The sequence below is a fragment of the Lissotriton vulgaris genome, chromosome 2_1 (genome assembly GCF_964263255.1).
Source record: "Lissotriton vulgaris chromosome 2_1, aLisVul1.2, whole genome shotgun sequence".
Taxonomy (NCBI): domain Eukaryota; kingdom Metazoa; phylum Chordata; class Amphibia; order Caudata; family Salamandridae; genus Lissotriton; species Lissotriton vulgaris.
This window is the reverse complement of record NC_141687.1, coordinates 1,707,552,161-1,707,564,962: the sequence shown is the minus strand read 5'-3', so window position 1 is coordinate 1,707,564,962 and position 12,802 is coordinate 1,707,552,161. Positions and strand designations below refer to the sequence as shown.

At 45.9% G+C, this 12,802-nt stretch overlaps 1 protein-coding gene across 2 annotated transcripts in view; it reads left to right on the top strand.

Moving 5' to 3' along the window:
* Nucleotides 1–736: 736 nt before the first annotated feature.
* The window catches only part of SIGIRR (single Ig and TIR domain containing), a 169,544-nt gene continuing 157,478 nt past the window's right edge, over nt 737–12,802 (top strand). The window contains exon 1 of one of the 2 annotated variants that reach the window (XM_086957702.1): nt 737–855. Coding sequence is in view for 1 of the 2 variants with exons in the window: in XM_086957701.1 (XP_086813827.1) it covers nt 10,541–10,652 (112 nt within the window). In the remaining variant the exon portion in view is untranslated. Of the gene's footprint in view, nt 856–10,408; nt 10,653–12,802 lie in introns of those variants that run through there. The other variant, XM_086957701.1, reaches the window with a different exon arrangement.

The following is a 12,802-nucleotide window of genomic DNA, read 5'->3' as shown; positions in this document are numbered from 1 at the left end:
TAACTTATATATATGAGGACAGTGTGTCATGGTTAAGGTTGTGCAATTTAATGTAATAGGAGCATTTACAAATAAAAAGTTTGTGTATAGCAACATTCAGGAAGTGTTTGGATGGATTTATAAATCGAAGTAGGTGTTGATAAATTATGACATTAGTCCGATAATAATTCATGTATTATTGTAGACGAATAATTGTACATTTTGCCTCATAGAGTTACGTTAGTTTTGATGTGTATTCTACCCAGTACTCAGGGGCGCATTGGCAGAGCTGTTTGTGAGGGTCTCTCTAGGTACGTGGGAGCAGCGGGTTCCTGCTGAGGTGTATTTGCAGAGCTGTATGTTAGCATTACGAGCTCACTGGACATTGCTAGGGCTGAGCTGTTGTTACCTCCAGGCCGATGGGTGTGGTTGCACAGGCTAGAAGTTCGGGTGCGCCTTGCGCCTTGGAATGCTGCCTTTCTGCCCTGGGCACATTTGCGACATCCGAGTCTTCATCGTGTACCCATCGCTGCCAAGGCGAGTTTCTTCTGGGAGTGGCTGCTGAGCCGGATCCTCCACTCTTCTTTCTTTAATTAAAAAAAGCTTGAGATAAAGGTCAGAGCTGGGGGACGGTGAAAGGCACATTGTCAGCTGGTCTGTGACGGAGGCACGTGGCCCTCACTGGGGACGTCGGATAACCCGCTCCCATAGGCGGGGGCTCACATGTTGGACTTTGTCCAGCCGTCTCGTTATCCAGAGGTGTGATAGAGCGTCACCTGTGGGAATCGTCGGGTCTGCACCTGACGCTCTCTACCTGCCAAGGATGTCTGCGTAGCTGTCACGGAGAGTGCGCGTTGCCGCTCCCCGCCTCAGCTGGTGAGTATGACGCATTTATTAGTATGTCATTTTTACCTGTACCTCCGTGCCTTAAATACCCGAGAATCTAAAAGTGGAGTGGTTCCATTAAAAAAGACCTCTCTACTGACCTATTTCAATTCTCAATATTGTTGGGATGCGCGCAAAAAGGAGGAGTTAGTTAGTTTTCGAATCTCAATCTTTACTACATTTTAAAGTTTCTCTGGCAGGGGCGTAGCTATCAATAGTGCAGCAGCTGCAGTGACATTGGGTCTCAAGAGTGGGAGGAACCTTGTGGCTATCTTTTACTATCCAACTTCGGTCCTTGAACCCTTTTTCTTCGATCGTGGTTATGGTACTTTGCTACCCAGTAATACGCTGGTCACTTACCTTCTACTGGCAGAGTTTGGGAATGGGGTGAACAAGCAGATCTGAATTAAAGGCGTAGAAAAATGAAAAGGAGGAGGAGTAGGCGAGATGCTTCCTTGGCGAATGTACTAAAGCCAAAACAGGCAGACTTCTGTTCCTCAGTCTGGAATCCTGCAAGACAAAGGCGTGTATAACGCTTCCTTGTAGTGAGCCGGAGACATCCCTGCTCCATGGTAGCATCACGGCTGGAGAAGTCTGTAGAGTTCTATCAATAACCTTGTAGGAGTCCTGCCAACATCCATCAAAGTAATCTGTCCATAGGTATCACAGAAGCCAATCGTCGGACTGGGGCAAAAAATAAGCTCGTGACACCAAGTCCTCCCAATTTGCAAACCAGATAGCTAAAATAGTGGCCCGCATCTGCAAATCGACCTGTGACGACAAGTTGTATAAGTGGTTTGCAAGCTATGATAGACTGCATGGATTTGAGCTTGCTGCAGGCAATATTTGTGGTAATACCAGGGAAATAAAGGGTAAAAACTGAAACAGCCACCAGAGGGGCCCGTCTATTGTCCTTGCAAATGCCTTTCAATATGCTCCAGGGTTGGCCGCCAATAGCCTCCAAAGAGGCCTGTCAGTGGGCACAGTTCTTCAGACTGATCATAATGCACACCCAGTGTCCAAAGTGGCCTACTTCCCACTTGGACCTCTGCTCGCCATAGAAGTGATTGTTGTCCCACACCACCTGCTTGCCAGCTCCAGTTGCTCCACAACGGTTGAAAGTCAGCACACGCTCCGGTGACCTGCAGTGCTCAAAAGGAAGGAGCTAGAATTAGGGACACTGATTCTAGTTAACTAAATTTGCATGGAAGGTGCCCAGAATCACAGAGTCTCCGGTCTACTGGGCCATTCTGATAATTACTTAAAGGCCAGTTCTTCTAATAGTCTTCCTGGCAGGGGCAGAGACATGCATAATGTGGAAAGATTTATAGAAAAAACACAGAACCCTCTCTATAGATACTTGCTTATATACCAACAGCAGAGAAGGACCTCTGTGTTATCTCTCCTGCCAATTCCCTATTTGTAGCCACGCCAGAGACTTTGCTCAGTGTCCAGCTCAGTGCAGGCACTCATCTATGTGATAACTGTAGGCCTTTGAAGAACTAGACCACTAGAACAGGCCTTCAATCTCGTAGAGAGCCTGGATCCTGCTGCTGAGGCGGTTAACCCCCACTCTAAAGAGTCATTACCAGTGGCATAGCAAGGGCGTCATGGGCTCTAATGCAAGAAGGCAAACGAGTCTGCCTGCCTCTGGGGTAGGTAATAATGTTGTTGTAATTGGAATGAACCCACACCTCTGAGCCCTAATATCAGTGCACCTGCTGCACTTACGATAATCACTTGCCTGATCATTACCTTGTTAATTTCTTAGGCAAGTACTGTTGTTAACTACCGAACCACTCATGTACAAAATATGGCTCCCTGTACTGAAACTGAGGGAGTCGAGGCCTCTTTCCTTCACTTGCTCCAGTCAATGACCCAGAAAGTATACTTTTTCCATTGGTTCTGCTGCTCTCAGACCAGATTTAACTTTACTGAACAGACGCTCGCCATACTCATGATGGTAAAATGGTTCACGAGATCTATTCTGAGAGAACGTTAGACAACTGTTTGAGGTCCTGCTTTGCTTATATGTTGTCACGGAGACTAATGTTGGGTCTGACCCCTACCCACGGAACAATATATAGGCAATGTCAGGGAGTCCTCACAGACAACAGCATCCGACTGTTTTGGACGGTACCTGGCCGAGGTGGGGGAGTTCTATTAATTTGGGTACAGACATGAAGCCACCCACAGTGACCACTGCGTGCAGGGCTGCTGGCTGCAGGACATCTCGATAGTGCATGTGCCCTGAATTAGGTAGTGCTAAGTTATGATTGCTGCTCGTAACTTGTGAAAGAGGATACAATTCCAGTTCAGGCTGGATGTTTCACTTTACTAATTCAACACTAATCCTCTGTGGATCCCGGAGTAGCCTGCTACCCGCCGAAAAAGCGCTTCGACGCCTCGTCAGGGATAGTAAGCGCTATATAAATGCAATTGCAATACAATACAATACAATACATTACTTGCACATCAACTATGATTCACATAACACATAGCAGACAGCGAGTATCAAGGTGACGATGTGTGCAGACTACAATACCCAAAAATGTATCTTTAATCAACTGAAGTACATGAAGGAACGTTCTTTTGAATGGAAAACACACATGATAGCGCTATTTTGAATAAACACCAATACAGCACAGTGCACGTTATAAAAGCATGCATTGTTCACGAACTGTTAACGCATTTGTATAGTACTTGATTTTAAAATAACTTGTCTTCCAGTACTTTTGAGACTAATTCGTAGTTTGTAGTCACTTTAACCCAACTTCCACTGAAATCGTTGAAGGAAACATTTTTATGTAGTACATGCACCAACATATTTTAGCATACATTTCCTTATCATTCACATCGGTGATGCACATTTTATCAGTTCACACACTAACCTGATTTCCAGACGTCTTTCTTTCCACTAAAAACACAGTTCTCTAGGGAATAGACTATTTTAAATTTTCACACAAAAGCTTATGTGTTCTCAAGGCTGCAAGGTAGATGGTACGTCTTCAAGACACATCGCTTTTCCCATGTGCTCTCTCCTTTAACCTGTAAGGTCTGAGAAAATGCATGAATCATAATTCACCAGAGCTGATAGAATCAGAAAAACTCTGGTTTGAACCTGGATTCAGGGTGCAGAGATCCAACCTCTAGAATGGCAGACCAAAGATGGGGTTGGGCTCAGAAGTTCAGCTGGTAGTCCATGGCTGGATCATTTTCTCCTCTCTGCCCCAGAGAAGAGCAGTTTCAGTGAGGACAAAGGAGCTGGACCAACAAGCTGTTTTTACTCTACTCCTGCTCTCCTCGGACTGCCTAGAGAGCATCCTAGATGCTTGAAATCTCTTCCCGATTGTAGCCAAGTCCGGCAGAAAAGCGTTAAATATTCTGAAAGAGGCATGTAATCATTGTTATCTCTACTGTGCCTCGTGTGTAGTGCTGAGAACACTAGCAGAAACTCCCTAGTGCTCTTTCACTATATTGTAAATTGTACTTGTAAAGCGCACTAATACCCCAACTAGGGTGTCCTGGCGCTGTAACGCATACCGCTGTGGAACCCTTCCTGGCTTTTCCCTGTGAAATGTCCACTCCTGGGCACCCCCAATGTGAAGCCAGGCATCCCAGCGCTGTTGGGGCCGTTGTGGAGATTAAGCAAGCTATTGCCCAGAGTTGCAGAGTGGGACCCATGATTAGAATAGGTACCGAGGCGAGAATTATCAGGTCCGAAGAAATTGAACCCAAGACCCGCCGAGGCCGGAATTGAACCCTGGTCCCGGACCAGACCTCTGCATCAGGGTCTGCCACTCTAACCATTGAGCCACACTTCTCCATATATGTATGTGTGTGTGTGTGTGTATATATATATATATATATATATTGGTAGAATATAAAAACTAAGATGATGGTGAATGGAGTATTGACCTAAGTGATAAGGTGGTCCCAACCAAGAAAAATACTTTGAAGGTCTATTGAAAGTCTTTTAGACCTTATATTTACAAACACTCGTTTCTCTTCTTAAAATGGTTGCATAAAGCATCCCACCAATCACTCCACTGAACCATAATTCATGTACCGAATTTTTGACCCAAATTTTTAAAGGAGCTTGACTGACTCAACAGGTCTGCAAAAAATGAATCTGCCTTTGACATAGGTAAACAACCAAACCAGTCTTTGGTGGTTATAACAGATCTATTATGGGACAAATGCTCCTCGTCCTCCTGCAGGAAATCCTGGTTAATCCAATGGCAACCATACTTTCTAAGCCAGCAGCCCTGCCCCAAGACAGGCAAATGCCAATACATTCATGAGAAGCCATTGCCACAACCGTTCAGCACAGTTTTTCATATGCACAATAGTCAACAAAATTAACCAGAAGGGAGCATTTATTTTGAATGTGGGGAATGAAATAGAGGAGTAGAAACTTCTCAGTTCTACAGACCTCATTACTGTGGATGTTCATTCAAGAACAATCAACAATTTTGTGTGCCTCAGGCTCACATCAAGAAGATCCGGACAGATTTATGGATTTTCCGACAGTAAACAAGAGTTTGTCCCATCGCTAGTCAAGAGGTAAAAATCAGCATACACTGAACTTGTGATCCCCCAGAAATTTGGGTATTAATGGCCTAGAGCATCACTGCACATTTCTGAAACAAGATTTCAGCTCTTCCTCACGGAGCCTTAGAATCAGTCTTGGGGCAGTAAAAACATGATTCTTCAAATTTCTTGGTAATTGCACTCTCTTCGTCAGTGGTGGACCCACCCTTGCCAGTGGCCTGTTAGGGCTCAGTAAAAACAGACTTGTCAGTTTCTTGCTAGGGTGAACAGCAGCCCGTCTAACAATGCCTTATGAGAAAAACACAACTTTACGCTCCAGATTAAAGCCCCCTGAGCTCAATAGCATATTCCTAGCATGTGCTGCCTTCCTACCCACCCCTAGTGATGCAGGGGAAGGTTTCCATGATTCACATGGATAAAATAAGAGCCTTGTTTTCCCTCTAGAGGCACTGTGGTGCCTATCCGTCTACATTGTTTTAGCTAGCAAACAGGAGAGGGCCTTTTTAAAGAATGTCTATATGGCCCCAGCTAACTATATGGTCATATACATGTACCCCATAAATGGGAATTAATTGATTGTCCTTGCCTCCATTTTCCAGAGATGGTTCTGTGCCTTGATAGGTTCTTCAAAGGCAAATCCAAATGACATTGCATCACATGTTGAATGGGTAAAATGATGGATCCTCTAGATGATGCCTGTCAGATTAACTAGTCTGGAGATTTCTTCTGTGGCTTCTCTTTTTGACTCCACTACTTCTGCTAGATCTCTGTAAATAAGCAGCAAAAGTTGTTGTCTAATAATGAAGAAATCACCATAGTCATGTTGATATTGGTTCTTACAGTGAAGTTAAACCTCTTCTGTTGCATCTCCACCTGGTTCCCATTGAGAAGACAAAGATGTTTCTTCTTCCTCCTTCCTACTTTCAAAAAGTACTTTTTAGTAATTTAAAATCTGATTTTCTTGCCGGATAAGGGTTAGGCACATATCAGGCTCTTGAAGCCGCCCTACAGACCGCTGTGATAACTCAATGCAAGAATTAATAACTAATTTCTTCTGCTGAGTCTTTGCAGGCATTGTTTAGTCACAGTGATATCTTGACTGGCCACTTGATTGGCAAAGCAGTCAGGTAGAAACTAGTAAGATATACCTGGTTATCACTGGTGAGGAGATTAACAGACTATGCAGAACCACCTCTACATCTCATCCTTAAGATAGATCGTATCCTCTTGGATCTTCTCAAACAAGGAAATATTTATATGTGCTCTTTCTAGCCTGTCATGCTTCTTCAGCCGAAGAGACATTACATGTTAGATATATTCTGTGATGTGTGTTTCTCTTTAAATACAATAGTGTTTCATATACTCTATTCCTAAATGTTAATCTATTTCAATGGAGCGGAGCTGGGCACATCTTCTCCATAGATGGGGTGTTTACTCTATTCGGGGTTGCTATAACATAAACGCTTCAGAGATTGTGTGTATCTGTATTATTCTCCATGTATGTGCCAACCGAAAAAAGCAGCCAAGTAGGGCAAGGTGTCCTTTGAAATATATATTGTTTTAGCACTTTGGCTGGCCAATGTGGCTTTCCTTCCTCCTTTTTAGGTCGAGACTGGGCAGCGCACATGCTGCTCTGTGAGGCATGCTGTATTCAGGTAGGGACTTGAAGCTCCGCCAACATTTTGTATTGGCTTACGTCACTGTAAACTGTGGCTGTTCATTGATCAATAGGCATAGCTACCGCCTTGTCTCATTTTGTAACCGGCAATGGCGACATCTCCTGTTACAAATGTTGCTACTCAGTAGGCTTATATTTCAGCATCCGAGCACTATTTTCTCAAATAGCTTTCGCAGGCAGGACAAGCTGTCTCTTAACACTTTATTTTATTTTTATAGAATGGGTGCCGAACAGATGTGCAATGCAATAGGTCTCGCATTTGCGAGACTTTAAGCTATTGCCATTGTAAATGACAATGCCTTTTATTTATCTGTTTTTAAAACAACACAAATAAAAGGCATTGTCATTTACAATGATAATAGCTAAAATTCTTGTAAATGCGAAACCAATTGCATTACAAATGCTTGTTGTTCCTCATGTTTGGTAGACTGCAGCAATGTCGGAGTATGAGAGTGTTAGGGAAGAGTTAGAGAGCGTACCCCTAACCCAGCCTCTCTCCTATGACCATCACCCTCCCTGCATCTCTTATCATCGACAGATTTGTTCCTTTGCTGAGAACTAGTAAAGCGTGGGCGCAGCTGCTTAGGGCAGGGGTCGTGTGGACTGATTAGCCTTGATTAGCTGCTTTAGGAATACATTTCTGCTCCTGCCACAAAGAGGCCAGGCTCCCAGTGATTGGTGATAGGCAGTGCTTTAAATGTAAATACAGAAATGCAGGTACTCACTATTTAGCGTACCTGCTTGCTCCTGAGAAGTGTAAGTGCTCTCCCATTAAATGTATTGCAGGAGTGCTGAGAAATGCAGGTACACGCCCTTTAAAATTAAAGAAGTGCAGGTACTCAGTGCCGGACAGTCTCTGCCCATTTAAAGCACTGGGGGCAGGTGTAAGAATAAAAGATAACTCTGGGTCACCAGCAGTGTTGGAATGAAGTAGGAACCAGCCAGATCCCCGATCTGGCAGCTATTATTAAGCCAGATTGGGGATACATCAGGCCAATTGAAATATGCCGAACTGGTCCTGGTGTCATTTGCCAACACCTGGACACAATTCAGAAGCACCGGCATGTTGTCTGCTCAGAGCAGCAAAGTGCAACTTAGACCCAAAACAAAGGGCAATTTAATGGGCCATCAGACCTCCTTTTGTTGGAGTAGAATCCTGGCTGGGAGCTATCTGCTGCCTAACACCTGGATACCAATGCAATGGGGAAACAGGCACACAGCTTGTTATCATTTCACAAGTTCTTAACAGAAACGTAAGTCCTTACGAGCTTTGGAGGCAAAGAGATTTGGAGGCAGGTTTTTGACTTTGGGCAACACATATTTGTAAGAAATATGCTTGCATCGTAAGAATGTCAGATGTATCCTTATGTATGAGTATTCATACAATTAACAATTTAAACAGCACTTGCTATTTTTTAATGTAATACTTCTATAGCACTACTCATTCCAGTATACCATGTAGAGTGTCAGAGTGCTTTACATCATATGCACACACTGTACATTGACAATAAATCATACAACTGTGTAGTGTAAATCAATGTACAGGATGTTACACAAGACTGAGGCTTTGAAGGTGTCGGAGTCACACTTCGTCTTTACTGTTAGGGATTATATGCTAAGATTGTGTGGTTGGGAAAAATATGAAGTCATGATTTAAAATGTAATACAGAGCTTGGTGTTGTCCTTTATTACTACACATAGAACCCCTTTTTAGCAGCCCTATAACATATTGAGAAAAATCCACAAGGTTTTTAGCCCATATCTTACAGTTTGCATGCTGGGTCTTGATACCGGTTCTTAGCGCACCGTGCTATATTAGAAGGATTGCAGTTTATGAACTGCAAGTAATAAAAGGCTCTCTGTGTCAAAGGCAGTGACCCACTTACCTATCTAGATAACATAAAAATGTAATCTGCATGTTATACGCTTTGCAGGAGACACATTAAGCCTATAAGCTACTTCGAGTCAAAATTGAGACTAAACAAAACACAGATCTATCCAGCAAGTGCTTTAACCACCACAGTTATCTTACCATTATTATTCCCTGAGATTTACCCGACAGACAAAGCTCTTTGCACAGGTGGTTTAACCTCAGAAGATATCTTAAAATGCTACATTTGCTTACTGGGCCCAGGCCCAAGGTCCAAATATTCTGAGGGGCGCGTGGAGTTAAGGTTGTATAAACCGCATCACCCCTCTCACCATGCTCCAGTCTTGTCTGTGTCCTCCACCTTCCCCACCCTTTTTTCTGTCAGATTTGATAGTTTAAAGTGGTCCTTCGTTTGTTAATGTTTTTGACACCCCATTAGCCCCCATTTCTTTCTAAGCAAAGGTGAGCTAGAGGTCAGGGAGATATTTATGTTCAGACACCATTCACTGCTCAGCCAAGAACTGACCAGTGAACACAAAAAAGGCCCCCCTGCTGCCTCATTTTATTCACTAGCACCAGCAAGGGCGCCGCATAACTCATCACCCAGGGCGTTCTCTTAGCAAGAGCCGGATCTGACTCCACTCCCTTTTTTGTTGCCCACCTTGAACTCCAATGTATTGGTGCCCTGTGTAAAGTGTTTTCAATTCCAGCACCGTTTACCGGTGAAGCAATTAATGGTCCAGTACTTCTGCGCTTTCCTTTACAGGACACTGGAGTCTGCTAGTTTAATCCAATTGCTTTATTTGAGGAAAATCAATGCTACAGGTACTAGAATGCATCAGGTGGATAATCTGAAAGTAAAATCTCGGGGCTGGAGCGTGGCTTCTTTGGTGCCATTGAGTCGCCGAGTGATTTCAAATAGGGGAGCATCAAACCTAGTCATCAAAATTGTGATTTTATATTAGTTTTTCAGTCTTCTGCTCTCGTTCTCTTGCCCTTCTCATAGAAGCTATTTCTTGGTTTTTTTTTCTCCTTCCTCTCCTGCTCAGTCCCCTTTCCTTCTTTCATCTAGTATTCTCTCCCCTCCTCTCAGATCCTTCGTACTACGACTCCCTTCCCCTCTCAAAATTTCGTCCATATGTTTCTGCTGTGTTTGGCTTTCCTCTGTAACGTCCTGGTTCTTCCGCCCTGGTCCGCTGTTTACCTATTTCACTCTCACCCTGCCCTGTTGTTATTCTCTTATTTCACTCCGCCCCCTTTTCTCCTCTACAATTATTCCTCGTCCCTCTCCTGTTTCCCCCTCACCCATCCAGTTCATACGGTCTTCTCAAATTTCTCCCCTTTCCCTCGGCAGTCCTTCCTCTTTCCTCCGACTTCTCCAGTTTCTCTCTCCCACTTTCCATTTCGCGTGCTTCCCATTTCTCCTCCCTCCCCCTCTGTGGTATTCACCCCTCCCATCCCGTGCAGTGGTTGTACCTTGCCCTCTTCCTCCCCCACCCCCCGCGGCAGGTTGGTCCACTCCTCCGGTGTTACCTTGCCTCTCCTTGCACTGCCCTTGCCCTACATTGCCCCCAATGCAGAGGAGGGGGCGTGCTTTGCTTTGGACCTTGGGGTGGCTCTGCTTGGCCCGCTTCGTGCCGTGGACCGGAGTCCACGGTGTTGGTGGGAGGCCGCCGGCGCGAACAGGTGAGTGAGACCTAAACCTGGGGGGCAGTGCGAGCAGGCCTCGCAGGACCCAGGAAGTACACGAGAGCCCAGCGCTGGCGTAGTACGCGCGCGCCCGCGCGTTTCCTACCACCACTACGCAGCAGGGCTTCTTCACAGAGAGCCACGCACTGGACTGTTTATCACGCGGCGTACACGTGTGCGCGCGCCCCCCAGGACTTCCAGTTTGGAAGCGCAGAGCAGCCGCGCTCCGAATGCAAGTGTGTGTATCTCTTTATCTATAGCAGAGTCCAGTGCCTGGCTCGTTAGTAAATGTGCGAATGCAAGTCTGTGTGTGCCTGCAGAGCAGTACTGACAGCCAGGCAACCCAGGAAAGGACTGGACGAGCGTGTGACAGAGCCCATGTTGATCAGCTTAGCGCACGTGTTGTTTGCATGTGCCTTTTCACACACAGTTTCTGATAAAGGATCACAGTAAAAGTCTTTCAACAATCCAATGCAGTAACCATTTAAGCAAGACAATTTATGAAACACCACAAAGGGACCTGCAGAGCTGTTCAAAGGTACCAGTGTGTAAGTAAGTATTTGATTTATACAGCGCAAACTAAGCCCAAGGGCATTAAGGCGCTAATTACTAAAATACTAAAAATCATAACGCTGCCCATCTGTGTCGCACTCTTTATCCCCAACACACTGCTAAGAGCTGCATACCATTACGCAATAAATACACCGTGGTAGTCATCAAACGCGACATAGAAACACTTGCTACCTAGGATCAAACAAAGACAACAGGCTTCCAACTGCATACCCTATATGGTGTAGCATGCTTCTCATGTAGTCAGGCGATTCGACAGCGCCACATATAGGAGTAGTAAGCGCTATGTAAATGTTGCAATACATTTTCATTGATGGCAATTATGTATTTGACTGCACTCTTTAAAGGGATATCTGAACATGGGAAACAGTCATAACAACGTGGGCTGAGCCACAGGTGCCGTTTCCCTAACGGCAGAACCATGCTCCCCTTAACCCGTTCACTGCGGGGCTAATTTCCCAGCGGTGCGGGGGGGGGGGGGAGGGGGCCCGCGCACGGCGCCGCTGTGCTGATGACGAGCCTGGGCTCGTCATGAACCCGCCCGCGCAATGGAACGCTCGGCACAGCGGGGGAATTAGCCCCGCGTGTGAGCGTTCCACGGCTCATGACGAGCCCAGGCTCGTCATGAGCACACAAGCACCGTGCTGCATGACGAGCCTGGGCTCGTCATCAGCACTGAAGGGGTTAACCCCTTCGCTGCGGGGTATTTTCCCCCCGCTGTGCAGGGGGAAAGGGGCAGCGCGCGGCCATGCTGTGCTTGTGATGAGCTTGGCTCGTCATGAGGCACAGTGAACCTGCACTCATTACGAGCGAAGGTCGTCACAACCACACCCATTTTTCGAACGTTCAGCACAGCGGGGTAATTATCCCCGCGTGCGAACGTTCCAACGGTCATGACGAGCTCAGCTCGTCATGAGTGCAGCTCAGCCGTGCCTCATGACGAGCTCAGCTCGTCATGAGCATGGAAGAGGTTAACCACGCATATGCGTGATTGACAGTGTGCGTTCTAGATCCTGAGATGGGCTGGCACAGGAAAGGGAAGGATTGGGAGAGGACGCAGACTGGTAAAAGGGGCTGTGTGGGGGGGGGTACTTTTTAAGGGTTGGGAAAAGTGTTTAGGGTTGAAGGTTGGGGGGGCGGATTTGCTTTTAGGGCTCATGAGGGGTTGTGGTAGTTTTTAGGACTCAGGGTAGTTTTTAGGGCTTGGGGAGGTCAGGGCGGTTTTAAGAGCTCAGGAGGGGTCAGGGTAGTTTTAAGGTCTGGGGGGGGTTGGGGTACTTTTCTAGGACTCGAGGGGGGGGAGGTCAGGGCAGTTTTTAGGGCTCACAGGGGTTGGGATAGTTTGTATGGCTTATGGGGTTATTGTAATTTTAAGGGCTCGGGTCAGGGTACTTTTTAGGGCTCAGGGTGCTTTTAGGGCTCAGGGGGTGGTCGGGATAGTTTTAAGGGCTCAGAGGGGTGTTGGTGTACTTTTTAGTTCTCGAGGGTCAGGGTAGTTTTAGGGCTCACAGGGGTTTGAGTTGTTTTTGAGGCTCAGGTGGATTTTAGGGCTCAGGGGGTGGGGACATTTTTAGGGC